The 24637-nt window shown below is 35.3% G+C and overlaps 1 protein-coding gene across 9 annotated transcripts in view; it reads left to right on the top strand.

Moving 5' to 3' along the window:
• Positions 1 to 24637, top strand: part of ARHGAP32 (Rho GTPase activating protein 32) — a 317736-nt gene that overhangs the window by 134199 nt on the left and 158900 nt on the right. For 4 of the 9 annotated variants that reach the window (XM_024347475.2, XM_054662828.1, XM_054662827.2 and 1 more), the window contains 3 exons: positions 20280 to 20371; positions 21245 to 21286; positions 21644 to 21728. In XM_024347475.2, coding sequence (XP_024203243.2) covers positions 20280 to 20371; positions 21245 to 21286; positions 21644 to 21728 — 219 coding nt within the window. Of the gene's footprint in view, positions 1 to 17946; positions 18041 to 20279; positions 20372 to 20713; positions 20887 to 21244; positions 21287 to 21643; positions 21729 to 24637 lie in introns of those variants that run through there. The other 5 variants (XM_054662829.1, XM_016922272.4, XM_016922266.2 and 2 more) reach the window with 4 other exon arrangements.

The raw sequence follows: 24637 nt of genomic DNA, 5'->3' as shown, positions 1-24637 counted from the left end.
CAATAACTTACCATAATAAAGTACCTGTAAAGGTAAAGTTCTTAGAGTTTCATAGGAACCTTTGTATAAAATGTCTGGTAAAATTATATACATTGTTGGAACCCTGTATTTTTAGCGAGCCTTCTGAATTTAGGAGTATCTTTAATGATAAGGGACTGAGATGAAGGAAAGGATGAATCTCAGTTATAGAAAAGTATAACATTTAAAAGCTTTGCTAATATGTAAATGTGTTAATTTTAGGTTGATTAACCAGCTGTTGCCTAGCAGAGGAGTTGTGATTATTATGCTAATGGTGCTTTCTAATAGTTTTTTCCAAATTATTTTAAATATCGCCTCCGAATAATTTTTCCCTGTGGTTAATTGGCTCTGTGAGGAGATATTTTCTAGAAGTGAAGTTTAAGGCAACACCCTTGCTGCAAAAGAGCTAGTTTTATAATCACTTTCAGAAATCATGTTTTTTCCTTCAGTCTTCTCATCCTGTTGTTCCCACTCAAAATAGAGAATTGAATAATAGTGATACAATTTACCCTTGGGGCTTATTTGATGGCTATTTCTGTGTTTGTGAATTACCAGCTACTGAAATTTACCTGTCACCTTCTTTGATTCCTGTTTCTGGTGTTTAGCACTTCCACATTGGTGGTGCTAGATAACACATGGGAGGATGTGTTCCTGAGCCTGGTCTGTGGTGCCCAGATATTAAGACATTAGGAAATATTCCCCATTTAGCACTATTTTTAGTTCAGAGCTCTTGAGTTTTCTTATATGTGAAGTGTTTTTTTGGTAAAATTGCTAGGCTGTTATCAAGTCTGATGGAGGTGCATAACGCTGAAAAGAATTTTGAGAGAAACCGCTAAACAGCATTCACAGATTCGATTTAGAAAGTGTCTGTGTATTTTAAATAATTATTGCCATATTCTGTGGAGACTCTTACCTGAACTCACAATATATAAACATATAAAAGCCTAATTATTTTTTTCCTTAGTACTGTACAGTGATGATTTTTCTAAGGACCTGCAACCATTTTGAATAAGTAGAGAAAATTGTAGTTTGTTTTTAGCATTAAGTCTATTTTGTTATATCAAAATTCTTTTGCAGATATTCACAGATGTAACTCAGTTATTTGAATTCCTTGTGACATACTTATTTTTTAAGAATCACTTTAGTAACATTGTTGTTCAAAATAATATAACACAGTTTTAATAAATCTATCTTTCTGATGGTACAGTAGTTTCCTTGCATCCAAGGAGAATATGTTCCAAGACCCCCAGTGGATGCCTGAAACTGCAGATAGTAATGAACACTATATATACTGTGGTTTTTCTAGTACATATGTACTTGATAAACTTTAATTTATAAATTAGGCACAGTAAGAGATTAACAATAATATAAAACAGAACAGTTATAATGATATACTGTTCACAGTTTCATGGATAGAAGGTTCATTCTTCCTGTAGATCTCAGCAGCCTCAGTGTATGATTTCTTTTCTTTCCTTATTAAGTTGAGAACTTCACCTTTTCACTTACAGAAGCACTTTCCAGCTCCTCTTTGTCATATCCATGTTGGCAGCATCACTCCTCTTGTGCTTTGGGGCTATTATTAAGTCAAAGAAGCGTGAGTTGAATACAAGCACTGCAATACCATGACAGTTGGTCTGGTCACTGAGATGACTCCCAAGTGAGTCACCGGCGGGTAGTCCACAGTGTAGATGCACTGGACAAAGGAATGATTCATGTTCCAGGCGGGACGGAGTGGGGCAGTGCGGGACTGTGTGAGATTTCATCACATTACTCAGAACTGCATGCAGTTTAAAACTTATACATTGTTTTTTTCAGGAATTTTCCATTTAGTATTTTTTGACCAAGGTTGACCATGGGTAACTGAAACTGTGAAAAGTGAAATAACAGATAAAGGAGGACTACTTATTGGATTTCCCCTACATTGTCTCTGTTCTTTTTAAGAAAGGGGATAATACTTAGACCAATGGTAAAATCTTCTAAAACATGTCATTTCAGAAATTCATTATGTGTGTTTCTTATGGTTAAACTGCAGGAAACTGGCAGTCCTGTTTGCCTTTCTTGACAGCACAAATTTTGTATCAAAATCTCGTTTATTCAGTTGATCATATATATATATATATAATTGCAGTTTTACCAGCATATAGACAGCTGCTTTTTTTTTTCTATTTAAGAGGCCCAATTTTTTCCCCCTTCATCACTATATTTTAAGCAGAAATGATATTTTTGTCACCATTTCAAGAAATATTTATAACATTAATCTAAAGCTTCTATGACCTCTGTCAAATTCTGACTACAAATGATAAAGATAATACAATAAATAAAATTTGAATCTGTTAAAAAAAGTGAAAAGTGGCAAAAAGTCACTTTTTCCTCAGAATTATTTTCAGATGCTTTTTGTTAGCCTTATACAGAAAGAACACTTTGACCAAGTCTTATTATACTTTCCCCATGCATATTTTAGTGGTTTTTGTTTTCCTTTAAGAAAAAGAGCAATCCTGGTCCACTTTGATAGCAGCATATACTTAACACTGATTGCATTTTGATGTCCTTTATGAATGTGTATTTGGTGATATTATTTCTGATTTTCCATGGCAATTTCAGATGTTTTTATTGTTCTTAATTATTAACTACTCATTTTGATTAGTAGTTTGCCTTTCATGACAGTACAAATTTAGTATTGAAACCTTGTTTATTCAGTTGAACTCATGTATATAAATATACATATGTATGTTATTTGACTACGGTGCCTTGTCAAAGTATGAGAGCGTTTTATGTAAATGAACCTGTACTGTATATGTAATTATGTCTGTACTGTTTAGTAATTAATGTCATAGATCTGGAGTTGGGACATCCTACCTTCTGTCTGCTCTGTTCTCTACTGTAGGAGGCCGATCCTGGCAAATAACATTTCTCAGGCTCCTTTGCCAGTAGGCTTTTGGCTCGGTTTGGCAAATGGGAAGCACACGTGGAAGACAGGAGGGCAGAAAGAGGGGAAGAGCCGGGGTATTTCTTCCTCTCTTTTTCTGCCTTGAGAGGGGTCTCCACTACTGTTCAGATAGCTTATATCAGATAACTCATAATTTGGTTCAGTGATTAACAAAAAAATCTTTTTTACTACTATAACATGGGCACATTTCTTCATAGAAGCATTTTTATTCTTGTTCTTTCCTGACCATAAATATGAATGCCTAGCTTTGCACATTGTAGTTATATAGATTATCTAATCTCATTGATTTATGACAGGTTGTTTTACATTTGCAAATGGTTGCTGTAAGTAATACGCAGAGGAGGAAGAAGCTAGCTTATGACTTTCTCTTTCTCTCTTTCCTTTTTCTTTCTCTTTATCTCTTTTGCCCTTTCCCTTGTAAAAATAAAACATACAGAAAAGTGAAAAGGAAAAAAAAGAGGCTTTCCCATAATCCTATTTCCCATGGTGGTGAGATTATTTTGGTATAGGCTTTTTACAATGCAGAGTTTTTTTTTTGATTTTATATATTTTTATTTTTAATTGTAATAAAATACACATAGTATTTACCATCTTAACCATTTTTTCTTTTTTTTTTTTAATTATACTTTAAGTTCTAGGGTACATGTGCACAACGTGCAGGTTTGTTACATAGGTATACATGTGCTGTGTTGGTTTGCGGGACCCATTAACTCGTCATTTACATTAGGTATTTCTCCTAATGCTGTCCCTTCCCCATCCCCCTACCCCATGACAGGCCCCGGTGTCTGATGTTCCCTGCCTTGTGTCTATGTGTTCTCATTGTTCAATTCCCACCTATAAGTGAGAACATGCAGTGTTTGGTTTTCTGTCCCTTGCGATAGTTTGCTCAGAATCATGGTTTCCAGCTTCATCCATGTCGCTACAAAGGACATGAACTCATCCTTTTTTATGACAATGCTGAGAGTTTTTTAACAGAACATCCGTATAAGCACATTTTTCCTTATACAAATGTCTTCAAATGGTTAGTTTCAAAGAATATTGCTTTGGGATATATTCTCCTTTCCCATCATGTCTGGGAATATGATTTTTAAAATAATTATGGACAATATACAATTTTATATTTCCTTGCTTTTCCATTTAAACATAAGCATTCTACCTGATTATTAAGGTGCTGTGCAGTGCAGGTGAAACTTCATATTCCCTATTGTGTATTATGGGAGTTGTCATAGGTAAAGGAATTGGCAGTTTCACTGGAAGGAAAATATCTCTGAAAAAGACTGGCTAGTGGACACAGTGGTAGACACCTTGGAAGGGGGAATTAAAAAACGTTGCCATGGAAAGGGAAAGGAATTAAATTTTCCTCCCTTTAGGGGGAAAGAGTGTTGTCTTGAGAACTGCAGAATGGGATGTGGAACAGATTGTAGACTTCACACTTAAAATGCAAGATTGCCAGGGAGATAGGAGAGCTGGTTATTGAACTGTGTCAGATCTGTGTACCTCCCTCCAGTTACCTATCTCACCTGCAGAATTTGCTCCTTCCTCTAGGATTTGCCTTCAAGTGCATAGCTTACTCCTTTGAGGAAGCCTTAAGAAGGTGGTTTGGGATGGTACTGAAGTCATTGCATTCAGTGGGATCCTGGGAGTGCTGGGAGGCAAAAGCTTCTGAGGCTTTACATCCCAAGTCCTGGGAAAGAGTTTTACTTCCATGAGAGATAAAGGAGCATATAAAATCTGAGAGCACTCAGAAATTCCTAAGGTCTTAGATGTTGTTAGTATTTGTTTTTTGTTGAATATGTATAAGAAATTATCACAAGCTTAAGGGCTTAAAAGAATACCCATTTATTATCTCACAGTTCTGCATGTTAGAAGTCTGGGCAGGCTTAACTGGGTTCTCTGCTCAGGGTCTCCTAAAGCAGAAATCAAAGTATTGGCTGGGCTGGGTTCTCATCTGCAGATTCTGTTGGCAGAATCCAGTTCCTTATGGTTGTAGATCTGAGGTCACTGTTTCCTTGCTGGCTGTCATTGTGGGAGGTGTGGTGGCATAACTTTTAGGGGCTGCATGAATTCCCTCTCATGTGACCCCCTCAGGCTTCAAAGCCAGGGGTGGTACTTGGTGCTTCAAATCTTTGACTTTCCCTTCTGCTACCAGCTGGAGAAAACTCTACATTTGAAGTGCTCGTGTGATTAGATTAGGCCTATCCAGATAATTTTTATATTTTAAGATCGACTGACCTGGGATTTTAATTACATTTGCACCCTCTATTCTCAGCAGTACCTAGATTGATTGAACAACCATGGGGTGGGAATCTTGGGGGGCAAGGGAGACCCTCTTTAGAATTTTGCCTACCACAGTCTTACATGTTTTCTCTGGTATTTATACTTCATAATATATTTAACGTGATAACATTGATATATTAGTTTGTTTTCATGCTGCTGATAAAGACATACTCGAGACTGGGAAGAAAAAGAGGTTTAATGGACTTACAGTTCCACATGGCTGGGGAGGCCTCACAATCATGGCGGAAGGCAAGGAGGAGCAAGTCATGTCTTAACATGGATGGCGGCAGGCAAAGAGAGAGAGCTTGTGCGGGAGAACTCTTTATAAAACTGTCAGATCTCGTGAGACTTACTCATTATAACGAGAACAGCACAAGAAAGACCCGCCCCCTATGATTCAATTAATTACCTCCCACTGGGTCCCTCCCACGACATGTGGGAATTGTGGGAATTACAATTCAAGAGCAGATTTGGGTGGGGACACAGTCAAACGATATCAATTGACATTTGTCAATGGAAATTACACATATTTTAGAAATTTTAATTTCACTAATATGCCATAAAATCGATTGGGCAGGGGAAGCATATATATAATCTGTTGTTGTTGATGTTAAATGAAAATGTTGATAAACATATTTAATGACTATACAGTAATAGGACATATTATTGCTGTTTAATTAATAAGACTTTGAGTTTTGTTATATATTTTTCATTTAGATTAATACCTTTATGATGAGTTTTGCTTTTTCTTTTTACTATTATTTTATAGGGAATTACTTAACTAATTAATATGGAGATTCCCAAATTACTTGCCAAAAGGGTTTTATTAATTCATATTCTAATAAGTAATGTTTAGTGACTTTTGTGCCATTGTTTTCAGTCTTAGAAAGTTTTAAAATATAGAATTTTGATAAGAGGAAAGCTATTTCTCATTGTTCTAATTTTTTATTTTTAAAACTTCATTGTTTCTGAACTTTTTATATGCCTGTTTTAGACATGGTAGGTTTTGTGATAAAAATCCAGTTCAAATTCTGTGATTAACACACTATGCAAATCTCTTCTTTCTTGGTCTCAGTTTCCTCTTTACAGTGGAATGTCTAAATGAGTTATCTTTCAACTCTGTGATTATGTTGAACATCTCTCCATACGCTATTTTGTTTTCTTAGTTAAAAATTGGTAATACTCATTGGTGTTCTGTTAATACCTGTCAGTATGGAGTTTATAGTGTTTTGAAAGGGTTAGACACATAAATAATATGGAGAGGATGGGCTTGTGGTGGGGCTGAATGTAGAAGTAGCCAGCTTTGTGGTTCTGTATCAGAACACAGTGTGTTAAACTACTTTTAAGTCAGTTTACAGTTACCCAGTCAATGTTAGCACTTTGAATATGGGACCAAGATAACAAGCTATTTGAAAGATTCTTTAAAGGGTCTGTACGGTGGAGGAATGGTAGAATTTTTTTTGGATTAGGAAACAGTGAAGTAGACAGAATAAAACATTGCTAATTCCTAGTTTTGCAAGTTTTCCATATCAAATTGTATTTTCCTGAAATGGATGAACTGTTCTCTATGTGGTTTAACTGGTTCAGATTATAGGGATACAAATATTTCCCTCATTAGAGATGCTCTACTTTTTAAGACGGCATTGTTTTTTTTTTTTTTTTTTACCAGTAAGGGTATACTTGTGGCTTATATTAAGCTTGTGGTAAACTATAGATCTCAGATCTTGTTACATGAATTCTTGTCAAACAGTTTGCTCCCCATCCCCATACTTATATAATTGAATTTTGAATTTAAATTCAGGGCTTCAGTTTTTATTATTGATAAACTTCACATTCATTTGGTTTGTCTTGGCAGCTTTTAAAAATCTCTTTGAATTCTGTCACTCAGAGTTTGTGAATGTCCATTTCAGTTTTCTTTTATCTATAAATTTGATAATGTATGTCATATATTTTAATGTGCTTTTATTAAAATGTTAAGAAAAGAATAAAAAAGCCCTGTGATATTCTACCTCCTTCCTGCTGCATGTTAATGTACAGTAATTGACACTGAACATTCTTTAGTATTTAATCAGCTTCAAATTTAACTGTATTAATATTGAATTCTCATTTTATAATCTTACGCACGTGTATCATAAAACACTATATGCTGTGCCATAATCAAGATTTAATACATCATCTGCATGTGACTGTCCACTGTCAGTCTAGCTGCCTTATTTAAACACACAGACACACACCCTCAAAAAAGAAATGAATATGGGTTTCTCCTTAATTTCTTCGATTTTATATTTGTATCTCTTATGCTTAAAACCTTAGTTTTTAGTGACATTAACAACTATTTGTTTGCTTTAATCGTCTTCTTTTAATAGTTTCAGAACAATAATGTCAGTATTCCCAAACAGTTTGTTTCCTTTCATTTCTAGGACATATCCCACTAGGAATATATTATTAGTACTTTTCTTCACTGTCATTTGAGGTAATTGTTCTCTGTGTGCTTAAGGCACCAACTTATAATTAAGTTCATTTGTTTTATTTGTTTTTTGATCTTAGGGATTGCCCTTTCATCCCATTTTAATTTAATTTAATTTAATTTTACAAATACTTAAAACACTTACATGACCCCAAAATCTGAACTACAAAACTGAGACATTCAGAAAAATCTTCCATCCCTGTCCCTTTGTTCCCTCCTAGGTAAGCATCTAAATTAGTTTTTAGTTTATCTTCGCATTTTTTTAAGTGTAAGAAAACACATATATATATTTTTATATTTACAGTCTTTTAGTTAGAAGGTAACCTGTTTTTGTACCATGCTTTTTTTTTTCAGTTTTCAGTTCATATATACTGAAGACTACTTCATAGCAATAAATTGAAGTATTCCTCATTCCTTTTATAGCTAAGACTATTCCATTGTGTGGATGCAATATAGTGTATTAAACTGTTTTCTTATTGATAGACATCTAGGTTGTTCTCACCCTTTAGTTACTAGAAACAGTCCTGCAGAGAATAACCTTATACTTATGGATGCATATGGCATTTTGTACTTTTGTCAGTATAAGAAGAAAATGGTTTAAAAAAATCAGTGTTAGTTTGGTAAGATACAAGAAAGAGCAGAGGTAAATATGTTTTCAATCTACTACTCTGCACCAGAAGTCTTGCTAGGTAGTTCTTATCATGAATGGGTGTTGAGTTTTATCAGACAATTTTTCTGTTATCTATTGCAATAATCTAATGCTTTTTCCTCATTTTAATTTTAATTAAAGACTTAATAGATGTTCTATTAAACCATCTTTGCATTCTTGAAACAAATTTAATTCACTTATGATGTATGTTTTTAACACAATGATAGATTTGATTTATTATTCTATTTAGCTTATGTTTTTTGCATTTGTGTTTAATGAGATTAGGCTATAATTTTCCACTTCCTTGCTATTGTCTGTTTTTCCCATTTAATTTTATTTACTTTGTTATTTAGGTATATCTTACATACAGAGAAGTCACAGATCTTATCTTACAGCTTTATGACTTTTTGCTTATGTTTTCTTCTTATGTGATCACCACCCAGATTTAAACATAGAACTTTTCCTGAAATTCAGAAATCTCTCTTGAGTACCTCTCAGTCATTATCTTTCCCACCAAAGGTAATCATTGTTTTTATACATGAAATCCTGCAATATGTAGTTTTTGTGCCAGGGTTCTGTGTGTAATAGAATCTTATGTGGGCTTTATTTCTATGATGATTATTTATGTTTGGCACCATTTCATATTCTTATTGACCCTTGAGATATCCTCTTTTATAATGTGCTCATTCAAGTTTTGCCTTTTTTTTCTGTTAGGTTGTCTTTTTTTAGGTTAATGTTTAGAAGTTCTTTATCTATTATGGGCACTAGTCATTTATCTGAGACATATCTTCCAATTTCTTCTTTTAGACTCTGACTTATCTTTTTGAATGCTTAATTTTATCATTTGGTAATCAGAAATGCTTAGATTTAGTGAAGTCCACTTTATTAAATTCGGTAGGGTGTCGGAATAATTGTTTTTTCCGTGTGTGTCCTTTTAAGAAATCTTCGCCTATCCCAATGTCATGAAGGTACTTTATAGAAGAACATGTTAACCTTTTATGTTTGGGTCTGTGAACTATTTAAAATTGATTTTTGTGCATGATGTGAGGTTTGGGTCAACATTCTTTTTTTGTTTGTTTTTTTTTGAGATGGAGTCTCGCCCTGTTGCCCAGGCTGGAGTGCAGTGGCGCGATCTCAGCTCATTGCAAGCTCCGCCTCCTGGGTTCACACCATTCTCCTGCCTCAGCCTCCTGAGTAGCTGGGACTACAGGCACCCGCCACCACGCCTGGCTAATTTTTTGTATTTTTAGTAGAGACAGGGTTTCACTGTGTTAGACAGGATGGTCTCGATCTCCTGACCTTGTGATCCGCCAGCCTTGGCCTCCCAAAGTGCTGGGATTACAGGCGTGAGCCACCACGCCCGGCCAGCGTTCATTTTTATTCATATAGAAATCAGATTGACTTAGTACAGTTATTGAAATGGCCATCTTTTTTCTGACTTAATTGTGGTGGTGCCTTTGTCATGAGTCAGATAACCATATTGTTGGCTGCTGTCTGAATTCTCTATTGTGATCTTTTGGTCCATTTTTCTAGACTTAGACCAGATACCACACTGTCTTAGTTATTATACTTTTACAGTAAAACTTGATATCTGATAAGTAGTGTCTTCCAGCTTTGCTCTTATCTTGGTACTTCTGTGTCTTTTGCATTTCTATATACATTTTTTAGAATTAGTTTCCCAATTTCTGCAGATAAGTCTACAGATAATATTGGGGAAGAATTGACGCCTTGACATTGTATCTTATAATCTATGCAAATGAGGCACATGTGCATGTATAATATATCTATTTAGATTGTCTTTAATTTTTGAACAATGTTTGTAGTTTTTAGTGTAGAGTTCTGTCTCAATGTGTTCTGGCTGCTATAACAGAATACCTTAGACTTGGTAATTTATAAACAATAGAAATTTATTGCCCATAGTTTTGGAGGCTGGGAAGTCTAAGATCAATCCAGCAGATTCAGTGTCTGGTGAGGGTTTCTTTCTTAGATGTGGCACCTTTTATGTGTTCTCACATGGTGGAAGACAAAACAGGCTACCACAGCTCATGCCTCTTTTATAAGGGTACTAATTCCATTCATGAGGGCAGAGCCATCATGACGAAATCACTTCCCAAAGGCCTGACCTCTTACTACCCTCACCTTGGGCGTTAGGTTTTAATATACACATTTTGATGGAACACAGATGTTCAGAACATAGCAAGGTCTTTCACATTTTTTATTAGAAATGTTCCTAGGTATTTGATGTTTTCTTCAATGCTATTATAGTTGGAATTTTAAAATTGGTTTTAAAATTTTATATTCTGCATGTTTATTGCTAATATGTTTCAAATCTAGTTAATTTTTGTGTATTTACTTTATGCCTAGAGACCTTGATACATTCTTTGATTAATTCTGAGTTTGTGAATTCTTTCAAATTTCACATGTGCACAGTCTTTTATTTCTTTTACTTTCCTGATTACGCTGGTGAGGCACTCCAGAATAATGATGAATAGATGTGGTACATACATCCTTCTCTTGTTCTTGGTACCAAATTTGAAACTTTAAATATTTCATCATTAAGTACTATAGACCTTTAGTTTCTTTCTGGATACTTTTTAAAAAATCACATTAAGGATGTTCTCTCTCTTTTTTTTTTTTAATGAACAGGGTTTGGAATTTTTTCAGATGTTTTTACTGCCTCAGAGATGACTATATGATTATTTTCTCCCCTACAGTCTTGGGATGATCTGTTTGATCATAGTGTTTTTATCTTTTTTACATACTCTTGGTTCCAATTTACTAAACTTTTCATATTATACTTAAAATTATTATTTTATACTTCAAGTAGAATGTAGAAATCCTACCACCATCGAGGTTCCCTTATCTACCATCCTTATGTTATAGTTTTTATATAGATCACATAAACTTTCATCAAACAGTTTTATAATTTGTGCTTTCAACTGGCACATATATTTTAAAGCATGTAAGTGGAGATTAATAATCTGTTATATTTGCCTAATTATTCACCATTTCTGTTGTTCTCTCTTCATGCCGGAAGGGCCAAATTTCAGTTAACCTGAGTTATTTTCCTTCTACCTGAAGAGCTTCTTTTAGCATTTCTTTTAGAGCCTGTCTACTGGTGACAAATTCTCTTAGTTTTCTCTTATCTTAGTATGTTCTTATTTTTACATCATTTCTGAAGGATATTGTCACTTGATGCAGATTTCTGGGTTGAGAGTTCTTTCCGAATTGTATAGACGTTGCTCCACTGTCTTCTGGTTTCTGATGAGAAATCCACAGTCATTTAAATCCTTATTACTCCATACCAATACATAGTGTATCTTTTTTGTTTCTGGATGCTCTCAGAATACTTCCTTTATATTTGGTTTTCAACAGCTTGATTATGATGTTTTGGTTTGTAGTTTTCTTTGATGTTACTTGTTTTGTTTTCTGTGATCTTGAATCTGTAAATATATATCTTTCAATAAATTTGTATTGTTTTCAGAAATTTCACTTTTTTCCTGTACTATTGTGTTTTTTCTCATCTTCAGAGACTTCGAAGACATGAGTGTTAGAGCTTTTGATATTGTCCCTTAGCTATCTATAGGTCTGTTCATATTTTGTCAGTCTTTTAAAAAAATTAACTATCTTTTCTTCAGATTGCATGATTTTTTGTCTGTTGTCAGGTTCACTGACTCTTTTCTCTGTCACTCTTCCTCCTGCTCACTCTTCCCCCTGCTTACTCTTCCACCGGCTCTAAACATGTAAGACGTGCCTCCTTCCTCTTTGCCTTCCGCTATGATTGTAAGTTTCCTGAGGCCTCGCCAGTCATGCTTCCTACACAGCCTGTGGAATCGTGAACCAACTAAACCCCTTTTCTTTGTAAATTACCCAGTCTCAGGGTATTTTATTAAGCTAAGCCAGTATTTTTTATTTGAGATGCTACATTTCTCTGTTCTAAAATTTGTATTTGGGTTTTTTATAGTTTTTATTTTCTTTTTGTAAGAGAATTTCAGTCTTTCCATTGGTTCCAATATCTAATGCAGTGTGTTTATAATACCTGTTTTAAAGTCTTTGTCTGATTAGTCCAATCTGTTTCATTTCAGATTTGACATTTCTAGGTTGTATTTTCCTTTGGAAATAGCTCATATTTGTCTGGTTTTTGATATAGCTAGTAATTTTTAATTATGTCGTGGACATTCTGAATATTATGCTGTGAGACTCTGACTCCTTATTGAAATCCTCTGGAGAGTGTTGATTTGTGCTTTATTAGACACCAGCCTGGCTGGGTTCAGATTGAAGTTTCCATCTAGATTTTTATAGGTGGTGTTTTCAACATCAGTTCAGTTTCATGGGGATCACTGTGGTCTTATCCTGCTTTTTTTTTTTTTTTTCTCCCCACGATCTTGCTCTGTTGCTCAGGCTGGAGTGCAGTGGCATAATCATGGCTTTCTGCAGCCTTAACCTTAGGCTCAAGCAATTCTCCCACCTCAGCCCACTGAGTAGCTGCAACTACAGGCACATGCCACCATGCCTGGCTAACATTTAAATATTTCTGTAGAGATGGGGTCTCCCTCTGTTGCCCAGGCTGGCCTCAAACTGCTGGATTCAAACGATCTTCCTGCCTTGGCCTCCCAAAGTCTTGGGATTACAGGCATGAGCTACTGCGCCCAGCCTGCCGTTTTTTATTGGGGACTTTGCCCACATTCTCTGGCTCTCCAAGACTGCTTTTCTTGTTTTCTTTCGTGAGAAAGATGAAATTCTTCAAGAGTTTTAAAACTCTTGCACTGAGCATTAGGAAAAATAGCTCATGCATGCTAGGCTTAACACCTAGGTGATGGGTTGATAGGTGCAGCAAACCACCATGGTAGATGTTTACCTCTAACAAACCTGCACATCCTGCACATGTACCCCAGAACTTAAAAATAAAAATTAAAAACAAGTCTTGTCTTGCACTATTTTTCCTGATTTGGGCTGCTGTCAGGTCTAAGTAATGCAAGAAGAGAGAGAAAATAATACCAAGGGTTATCCCCACAGCCTTTATACAGTAGGGTCTTCCTTTATTGTTTCTCTACTCAAAAATGAGTTTTCACTCAGGCTCTTAAGTACCCATACCACCACTCACCTGGTGATGTGGTTTGGATTTGTGGGCGCATCCAAATCTCATGTCAAATTATAATTCCCAAAGTTGGAGGAGGGGCCTGGTGGGAGGTGATGGGATCATGGGGAAGGATTTCCCCCTTGCCATTTTCGTCATAGTGAGCGAGTTCTTACGAGATCTGGTTGCTTAAAAGTGGTTTTGGGTGGTTTTTTATTGGAGACTTTGCCCACATTCTCTGGCTCTCCAAGGCTGCTTGTCCTGTTTTCTTTGGGTGGTTTTGATATCTGTGGTTAACTGGTATTATAAAATGAGTTTGAAAGACATCATTCTTTTTCAGTTCTATGGAATATTATTATTCTCTCATTTCTCATTGTTTCCGTAGTTATCATAACTATTCCAGACGAATGTAGAACCAGCTAAAGTTCTATAAAAATTCCTCTTGACCTTTTTACTGTTAATTTTTAATTGAAGTTTAACACACACACACATAAGTGAGTAAAATGCACTAATGTTTGTCCATTTGATGTCTTGTATACTTCTGTGAAACCACCACCCACACCGAGATATAAAACATTTCTTGGTAAGGTTTTTTTGTATTTCTCACCAGCCAGTTGTAACACTTATTTCTATGAATAATTTTACCTATTCTTGAACTTCATATAAATGTAATAAGACAGCAAGATTTTTTTCTTCTGTCTTCTTTCATGTACTATAACAACTGTTAGATTTATTCATGTTGTTTAATATATTAATAATTATTTTTCGATCACAGAATTCCATTGCATATATATATATATGCCATAATTTATTCACTGATTCTACTCTTTGTGTATTTGTAATGTTTCTATTTTTAGTGGTTATGAATAAGCTTCTGTTAATATTTATGTACAAGTTTTTGTTGTACATGTGAAATAATTTAGGGGGATACATATTTGGGAGTGTAGTCATAGGATCATGGAGTATGCTTAGTAGGAATTACCAATTATCATACAATTTCCCAAATGGCTATGCTGTTGTATACTCTAACCACCAATGCATCTTTGCCAACACTGGTACCCTATTCTACTTTATTTTTAATTTGGGCTTTTTGGCAGGTGTGCACTGTTACTTCATTGTGATTTTATTTTGCTTTTTCTTGATGATTAATGACACTGAGTAGCTTGATTATTGGCTATTAGTATTCTGTTCTGTGAAATAACTGTTGAGGTTTTTTTTTTTGCAAGTTTAAAAATTGGATTATTAGTTATTTTGTTACAAGGATTTCTTTATATATGTTGAGTATAACTTCCTTGTTTGTAATTTTGATGTCGTTGAATGTATTAATTTTTTTCACTTATGAGTTTTTTTTGCTTCTTGCTACTTACCTCAGATTTATTATTGTGTTTATTTTTAGAATATTTATTATTTTTCATAATGAATGAATTTCCATCCTGAATTAATTTTTGTATATTATTTAAGAGAAGATTGAAGTTTTATTCTTAATTTTTGCATACTTTTAAAAACTGTACTGTTCTGATTGACAATGCTGTTCTTTTGAATTGCATTGGCTCCTTTGTCATAAATAAACTTTTATTGTATACGTGTGGGCCTTTTTTGGATTGCATTATATTTCATTCATTTGTTTATCCTTAACTCCAGTGGCACTTTGTCTTACTTAGTATTGCTTTATAAGAAGTCTTGAAATTAGAAGGTCTAAGTAAGGCCTCCAATTTCGAGGTTTATAATTTTAATGGAAAGCTATTAACTATGTTGGCATATTATGTCATACAAATATGACTAGCTTTAACTTAATTTTTAAAAAATCTTGAAGATAGAGAATATAAGTTGAAAACAGTATTACACATACCAATAACTACATACCAACCAAAATGTGAAATTATGTTCAACTCTTTTTATAAAAGAAAGGTGAAGAAGTAACTATCAGAATGAAAAAAGTAAAGATTGAATAATATTTAATGTTTGTGAGGTTGTCAGAAAATAGGCATTCTTGTGCATACTTGGTAGCAGTGTGAATTAGATCAGGCCCTCTGGAAGATCATTTAGCAGTGTGCTTCAAACAGTAAGGGTAAAATATGTATATATATATATTTTTGGAGTCTCCCATGTCTACTTCTTTCTACACAGACACAGTAACAATCTGATCTCTCTTTCTTTTCCCCATATTTCCCCCTTTTCTATTTGACAAAACCGCCGTCGTCATCATGGCCCGTTCTCAATGAGCTGTTGGGTACACCTCCCAGACAGGTGGCGGCCGGGCAGAGGGGCTCCTCACTTCCCAGACCAGGTGGCCGGGCAGAGGCGCCCCCCACCTCCCAGACGGGGCACTGGCTGGGCGGGGGCTGCCTCCTACCTCCCTCCCGGACGGGGCGGCTGGCCGGGCGGGGGCTGCCCCCCCACCTCCCTCCCGGACGGGGCAGCTGGCCGGGCGGGGGCTGCCCCCAACCTCCCGGACAGGGCGGCTGCCAGGCGGAGGGGCTCCTCACTTCCCAGACCGTGTGGCTGCCAGGCGGAGGGGCTCCTCACTTCTCAGACTGGGCGGCCGGGCAGAGACACTCTTCAGTTCCCAGACGGGGTCGCAGCCGGGCAGAGGCGCTTCTCACATCCCAGATGGGGCGGCGGGGCAGAGGCGCTCCCCACATCTCAGACGATGGGCGGCCGGGCAGAGACGCTCCTCACATCCTAGACGGGATGGCAGCCGGGAAGAGGCGCTCCTCACTTCCCAGGCTGGGCGGCCGGGCAGAGGCACTCCTCACATCCCAGACGATGGGCGGCCAGGCAGAGACGTCCCTCACTTCCCAGACGGGGTGGCGGCCAGGCAGAGGCTGCAATCTTGGCACTTTGGGAGGCCAAGGCAGGCGGCTGGGAGGTGGAGGTTGTAGTGAGCCGAGATCATGCCACTGCACTCCAGCCTGGGCAACATTGAGCACTGAGTGAGCGAGACTCCGTCTGCAATCCCAGCACCTCGGGAGGCCGAGGCAGGCAGATCACTCGCGGTCAGGAGCTGGAGACCAGCCCGGCCAACACGGCGAAACCCCATCTCCACCAAAAAATGCAAAAACCAGTCAGGTGTGGCGACGCGCGCCTGCAATCCCAGGCACTCTGCAGGCTGAGGCAGGAGAATCAGGCAGGGAGGTTGCAGTGAGCCGAGATGGCGGCAGTACAGTCCAGCCTCGGCTTTCACAACTTTGGTGGCATCAGAGGGAGACCGGGGAGAGGGAGGGGGAGGGGGAGGAGAGGGAAATATTTTTAATCATAAAATTAGAGCTATTAAAATGACTTTGTTAACTGTAGACTTTCATAGATAATAATGTCATCTAGGGGAATTAAAAATCAGAGATAAAATCTTTATGTGCTTTTCTAGGGTAGTTAACAATACTCAGTTTCTTTGACTGTTTTCCTTGAAGGCTGCTAAATTTTAGTGTTTTAATGGGGATTGTGGATGTCAAATACTAGTAAAATATGTACACATGTTATTCCATTGGCTTCATGCTCAAGGAATTTATCCTCTTGATGAATGGAAAAGTCTTTTATTAGAGAACACTACATGACAATTTGCATTAAAAGATGAATAAAAATATAATGAAATGCCCCAATATACTGTATACAGGATAAATCCTTTGAAAGATTAATGAAGGAAAGTATCAGCATTTGGCAAAATTATCGGTATAGGATTAAACAGACTAGGTGGATTTGAATTGGATTTTGGGGACAGGGTTGTATAGGCAGGGATAATGAACATGTTGAATTATATAGTGTAAACAAGTAGGGAAGAGTGAGGAAATAAAAATTGTTATTGAATCCATTAATTTCCTTAATGTTTTTGTCTAATTTTCCAGGAAGCCAGTTAATTGCTAGAGATAGACACATAGAGAGTTTAAATGTAAATGGTGCGTGCTTTTATGAACATATGTTCAGTTGCCTTTTGAGGTCTTTTGAATGTTCTGTTGATGAATGATGCTGTTACTGTGTTGATGATATTATAAACTCTTATTTTGGAAGCATAATTAAGTGATAATTATAACATGAAAAATAGGAAAACTTGTTATTTTTATGAATGAATATCAGTTAATGAACTATTTTCTAAAAAAGAACTTTCTTAATCTTTGGTTTGGAGCAACAGAATAAGTAACTCAAGCTGTGTGCTCTCAATAGAAATTTAAGATAATTTGTTTTATTTTTAAAATATGTAGGTGAAAATATTAGTTCATCAGGTGATTGAATAATAGTACAGTATTTTCCTTTCAGTTCTACTGGCTTCATCTTGAAAGAGTAAATGACAAAACCTTGTTATGTTAAAGTGTATTGTATTTGTTCATTCACAAAAATATACTGAGAGGCTAGGATATTCCTGGAACTTTTCTGTGCTATAGGAAAATATTGCTGGACAGAACATACATGGTCACAGACTAGTTGAACTATTGGTTCAAACATATTTTCTTGACTCCTCTGAAGCTTTTTGGACCATTGTTTGGTTCACTGGCCTAATTATTATCATTTTGTCTTTTTAGGCAGAGGTTTTCCCGTCAGGCCCTTTTGCATAGCCTGTGGATTTACCTTTGGGTCATGTTTCCATCTACAGTCCAGTCAGTTGTGGTTGCAGAGGTGTGTGGTACATGATCTTCCTCCCTCATATGGATTATAGGCTGGGCAGGTTTTCTCGTTTTCTCTTTAGATGTATTTAGGAACAGTGGCCTCCCTAGCTAGCACAAAGAGCTTGTTTTCAAAAGAAAGCTAACGTTTCAATTTCCAGTCTACCAAATAAAGTCATCACCATTTATTTAACTCAGTCTAGTGGATTCTTTTTTATTCTTTTATATTTTTAAGTCAATTTATTAACAATACAGAATAGTGAAAAGCCACTTTATTAGAAATTTTAATAAGAATCTAAGCTTGGCGAACCTGTTAAGTAAATTTTGGTGCACAAACATCATAAAAGATGAAAGAGTATTGTCACACTTTCACTTTTTTTTAATGGCAAAACCAGGTGATCCAGGTTGTCGCAGAATATTGCATGAAAAAGTACTTTCAGTTGAATGACCAACTGGAGAATACTGTATTTCCTTTTTTGTCCTTAGAAATATATTGTTCACTCAATTCTTAATACTCAATACTATATTCATCTAGGATATTATAATTAGTCTGATATATCATGTACGTAGTTGTTTTGCCATCTTTATTAGAGTCTAGAGTGCTGTTGTCTCTTTGTACCCACCTTTTCATGTATCTGTTCATTATAAGGTATCTTTCTTTGTCAGTGTTTTTCTCTTTTCTATAAGTGAAAGAAAATGAAAACTATTGAATTAGTGAATATATTAAATGAAAGTGAAATGCAGACTAGAAAGATGGTGTCTCCAAGCTTTTTAAATACCTTCTTGAAGATGAGGCAGTTTAGGCAACACAGTGTAAAAACTGGATGATAACTTATTTCACTGTGGCATCAACTTTGTAGGACAGGGGTTTGTGAACTTTAACCTTGTTGGATGCCTGTTTTTGCATATCAAGTTTTATTGGAACATGGCTGTGTTTGGTCATTTATAAGTAGCTACTTTTACACTACAATAGCAGAATTGAATAGTGGCAAAGATAATGTGGCCCACAAACCTAAAATATTTACTGCCTGGCTCTTTAAGTAGTTTGTCAACACTTTTTCTAGGATATTATCTCATTTTCCCTTTTTAAAAATATACTTTTTATTTTAGTCTTAAAATTTTTTTTCTAGTATGATAGGGTATAATTGAATGATGATGAGTACTGATGAAATAATACCTAGGATTATGAAGTAACTTTGTTTCAAGATAGAGGAAAAATAAGACAAGATGTTATCTCATATTTATAAAAAGTTTCATTGAATCCATGTGGTAGCCGCAAGATGGAATGAGTTCTGTTTCATTACTAAAGAATATAGTGATACTCTGTTTTCTTTGGGAGACCTCTAAGAAGGAATAAAAATATATCTAAGAAGTCTTGATCATGAAATACCAACCCTTATAAATAGTTAAATTTGCTAAGAAAAAAAAACCCTCAAAAAGGAAAATTGAACCCAGCACACTGTGATGATGTAACAAGGTTTATTTCTCATAAGTTCATGCATTGTTACCTCATATCTTTGAAAAGTCCTATTTAAAAAAAAAAGTATGTAAACTGTCTGGCTTTTTTGTTTTCTCACAAGAAAACATTACAAAAGTTAAGGTTGTGATTCTCCTCCCAACTTACTTTAACGGCTTATCTCACATTATTCTCCCCTATTGAATCATGTGGCATGGGCTATCATAATTCAACTTAAGTTTTTAAAAAATTATAAGTCATAGGTATTATAGCACAAATTTATTTTTAAAATTACTTGATTGTATCACTGACGTTAAGAATTCACCACTATGAAAACTATGACAGACTAAGGAGTAATTTGGAAGTATTATATACATGTCATGTTCAGATTTTGGTGTGAGAAATACATGTTTTAATCTCCTAATTTCTTTGTTTATATTAGCATTTTAATGTTTATTAATTATTTTAACAAAGGTTATTTTATTCCAACAACTTCCAGGGGAAATTTTAATTCGTATTGAGGTATATAATAGCTGGTTTTGAAATTTGATTACAAAAGCATGAAAATTGTTATTCTCACAGAAAAATTTCCCTTATACAGTAAAGCTGAATATTTAAATCAGGTGAATAATTTATATTCTTAATAATTAAAACTCAGTAATTTTAAGATTATTAAACCAAGATATATTTTGTAGGTAAAAAGTCAGCAGAACTATTAACATAAATTATAACCTGCTTTTTAAAAAAGTGTAATACTAAAGTAATAGCCATAAATATTTTGTCTTTATTTTTTAAGGCAAGAGGCGCAGATGTTCCAGAGATTCCTGGAGATCTTACTCTTAAGACGTGTGGCAGTACAGCCAGTATGAAGGTTAAGCATGTGAAAAAGTGAGTATAACTTTACAGTGGACTCTAAATGAATTCCTACGAATGGAAATCAGTTCTTCAATTCTCTTAAAACTTTTATTTAGACTTTTTACAAAAATATGCTGTTACTGTGCAACTGTTAATCCTTAAGTTATGACTCAGCAGTCAGTGGAACAGGCCTACAGATTATCCACTCCTCTAAAATATACTTTATTTTTGTTCTTGAAGCAACTTATGTCATTTTCTGTTATTTTACAGTTGTTTGATAGGAACAGTCTAACCATGTCATTCTTGGTACCCTTAGTGCATGCTCTCATTCATTCAGAAATATCAGCTTTATTGTTTGAGTTATGAGATTATTAGATTTCAGGTTTGCCTTTGAGGAGCATGAAGTAGATGCCAAGAGTTGACTGTTAAGTGAAATACAGGTTGAGCATCTCTAATCTGAAGCTATGAAATCCAAAGTGCTCCAAAATGTGAAACTTTTTGAGTGCCAACATGGCAGCACAAATGGGAAATTTCACACCTGACCTTACGTGAGTGTTCACAGTTAAAATTTTGTTTCATGCACAAAATTATTTAAAATGTTGTATAACATTACCTTCAGGCTCTGTATAAAATGTATTTGAAATATAAATGAATTTTGTGTTTAGACTTGGGTCCCAGCCCCAAGATATCCCATAGATATATGCAAATATTCCAAAATCTGAAAAAATCTGAAATCCAAAACTCTTCTGGTCTCTGTGTCATTTTGAACAAGGACTATTCATCGTGTACCTGAAGGTAATCAGTTTTAAAGAGGAAAACCATCTTTTCACTTAGTAGAGTTAGATAGCTATGCTTCATGTGTAAGTAGAGGAAAGACAAGGATAAAAATGTTCATTCTGCGTCCAGGTCCACCACTCCAGGACTGATGGGCTGTGACAACATTCACAGGTAAAATCTGGTTTTCTACTTTGTGTTGGGAATGCTTCTGGTTAGAAGCTGGCTGTTCACAGTTTCCATAACATTTGCCGAAAATAACAGTTTTTCTATGGACATTGATTTGGATCAAAATTAGGAGATAACGGTGATGCTTTTTTTATTTTGGGTTTTGATCTGTACACTAAATGTAATACTCATCTGACTCAGTGTATTTTTAAGAGGATTTGTGCGGATATGTGTGGCTCATGCGCATGTGCTTACGAAATATTTTTGCTTGCATGAGCTCTTAAATCCACTGCATTTTTCCCTGAAACTTAGTAATTTTTACTGTTTCATTATCTCGTTTCTTATTTATTTCATGTGTTTCAGGTTACCCTTCACTAAAGGTCACTTTCCGAAGATGGCTGAATGTGCGCATTTCCATTATGAGAATGTTGAGTTCGGCAGCATACAGGTATACTGAAATATTTCTTACATCTTGAATTAAGATTTACATATTTACCTTTATATCTAGATGCTTATCTATATATCTGTATCTAATAGATGACACTTTGAAGTAGTTTTTTTTTTTAATCGATGTCTTATTGGTTGAGGTAAAATCTTTCTTCTCTTCTGTTGACAAATACTTGATGTCACGTTGACATATAAAAGTAACCATCACACTAACATGTATCAGTTAAGGAAAATCAGTCCTGTCCCCTTCCGTTTTCCTATATCATGTCCATATGTGCATGGCTTTGTGTAGTGACTTTCTATTCTGAAATTATGTAAACTTGTCTTAATTAATTGTTGTGAGCTTTGATACTTGGTAGATTAAAGTGTTCTCACTTTATTCTTCTTTTTCAGAAATGTTTTTACTGTTACTGCCTTTTCATTCACATACAAATTATTGAATCTAACTTGACATCAAGCTACATACTTTGCTCTTATTATATCATTGGCAGCTTAATGTCCTTTGTACATTATATATGTATTAATGTGAAAAAACTATTAAACTATTAAAAACTTAAAAAATAGCTAGATTGTGGTTATTTAAAAAATTATATTTCCCCAGGGGAACAAAAGCCACCCTTTACATTGTCTTTCAAATTAGGCTAATAGAAAAAAAAGTCTTGATTTCTACACACAACATGGAGAGATAGTCCACTTCCTGTCCTTGCCCTAACCACTGTCTCTCCAGAAGAAAACTCCTGAGACATGACTGATTTGTGTAACAGTGTGCTACTTTTTGTAATTTTATTTCATAAACAAGTGAGATGAATTTGATCTATAGGATTTATGAAAGTGAAGGACATTTCTATTTCAAATAAATTGACAGTTTAAAATAGCACTAGAGATTTATAATGCTGTGACATCAAACAAAGGATATTTTGTTCCATTAGTGTGTATATCCTTGAGATTGCAGTTAACATGATAAATTTCTTAGGTCAGGAAGAACTGATTAAGAAAACAGTAATGAGTACATTTTTCATTTTGTGACTGTTAAGCATTTGATATATCTGTTTGAGTGATTTAGTTTACTCAGCTTGCAATTTAGGTAAATTATTTTCTACTTAATTTATTTTGCTTTTTTTTTTTAATCTTTACAAGGTTGAATGAGCTCTTTTGGGGGCAGTAAACGTTGTGAGGAGTTTTAGCAAATTGAAAAGAAATAGGAGGCTAGAGATCTAAAAACAGTCCAAAGAATATTTAAATGTTAACATTATATGAAAGGTTAGGAAATCTCTAAAGCATCTGATTTAAAATAAAAACAAAACTGTTAATGGTAAACATTGTATAATGAAATAGAAAAAGCACTGGCCTTAGTTCACAAACATAGATTCTAATTTTCTTTTTGCTTCTTAGGAAATTTATGACCTTGGGCAAGTAGCTTATCCTCTTTGGTTTTATTTCCTTTATGAGGTGAATGAGGTTGTGCTAAATAGTATCATAGTTCTAAACTTTTATTATTTTATATTTAAAGAGTTTATAATGGCTGCATTGAAGATGTGGGTAGGGAATAGACAGTTGTTATTCAGCTGCGTTTGGCTCTCCTGAGATTTTGTTAAATGCTGGTTATTAGAGTCCAGTCCTCTTAATTGGAGGACTGTGTCTAATTTTTATGGGGAGAACACATTAGGTAGACTTTCTACCAATGAACAGACCTGTAATCTTCATTTTAGAGGGTCACACCATGTTTCACTTTCCCCATTGCACTTCAACCCTGTAGAATTCCATTACTCAGGCAGAAGAGGGAAGAAAAGATGTGATACTAACTCAGTTTGTGACCCTGCTTGTATGAGGTGTATGAGTGAGATGTTTCAGGATTGTATTGATTGACCAGGAGGCCTGGAGTATGGAAGATAGGGGTGGTTCAAAGGAAACCAGCCCAGCTGCACCTTGCTGGTCCACACCAGAATCTTTCTGTGTTTATGGTCCTCTATTTGGCACAGCTCTCCTGCCAAGTTTTGTCTGCTTCTGTTCTGTGTCTTTGGAGACTGGCCTCTACATACCACATCTACCAGTTTTGCTTGCCTTCTGCTTCTGGTTGAATTCAACCCATGTTAGATACCATCAGGAGGAAAACGTTAGTTTCCATTAACTAAGTTGTGTAGCAAAAGAACTATAATAGCATCCTGGCTTGACTTACATGCTTATGTTTTTTATCTTGGGTTGCTGTTCTCTCTTTGGCTAGTATAAGGTTTTACATTTTGATGGACTGATTGAATGCCATTTAAAGAAAAACAAAAACAATCATATTAACCTCTAAACAATCCTATGTTCTATCTGCTACAGGCAGTTAAAATAAAGTTCCTATGTCTCAGTTCTTATTCTTTATCATTTTATAAACATCTTGCTTTTTACATAGGTAAATATTAGCACATTTGATTCTAAACATGTTTATGGGGAATGAATCCTTTATTTTCAATATAAGGTTGGAATATGTTCTGAAGAGAAAACAAGTAAGAAAACTTAGTAAAATGTATCAATAATAGATCATCAGTTGTATGCTGGGCAGCTCTAGTATAAACCAGTAGGTTATTCATACTGTCAATTGGCCACTTGGTTGTTGCTTTTTAATATGTACCAATTCTGGGACATTCTGCAGTGACATACCTTCTCTTTTTCACTCTGATCTTAGAAATTTCTCTTAGATTTACAGATTCATTGTCTTTATGTTTATAGCTCTTTCTTCTCTTCAGATCTTGAAAGTTTATAATTGCAGTTGGCCATCATATCCTAGTATGACAGAGATGTTAACGTCTTCTACATTTTAAAAATCCAGACAAAATAATCTTTAACTTTCTGGCTTTTAGTTCTGGAATGAAATAGTTATTTTTAATCCTATATGTTAGAAATTCCAATGATCAATTTTATGTAGTC

Source organism: Pan troglodytes, chromosome 9 (assembly GCF_028858775.2).
Source record: "Pan troglodytes isolate AG18354 chromosome 9, NHGRI_mPanTro3-v2.0_pri, whole genome shotgun sequence".
In the NCBI taxonomy this organism is placed as follows: domain Eukaryota; kingdom Metazoa; phylum Chordata; class Mammalia; order Primates; family Hominidae; genus Pan; species Pan troglodytes.
Note: the sequence above shows the minus strand (reverse complement) of the source record. Positions and strands in the feature narration are given on the sequence as shown.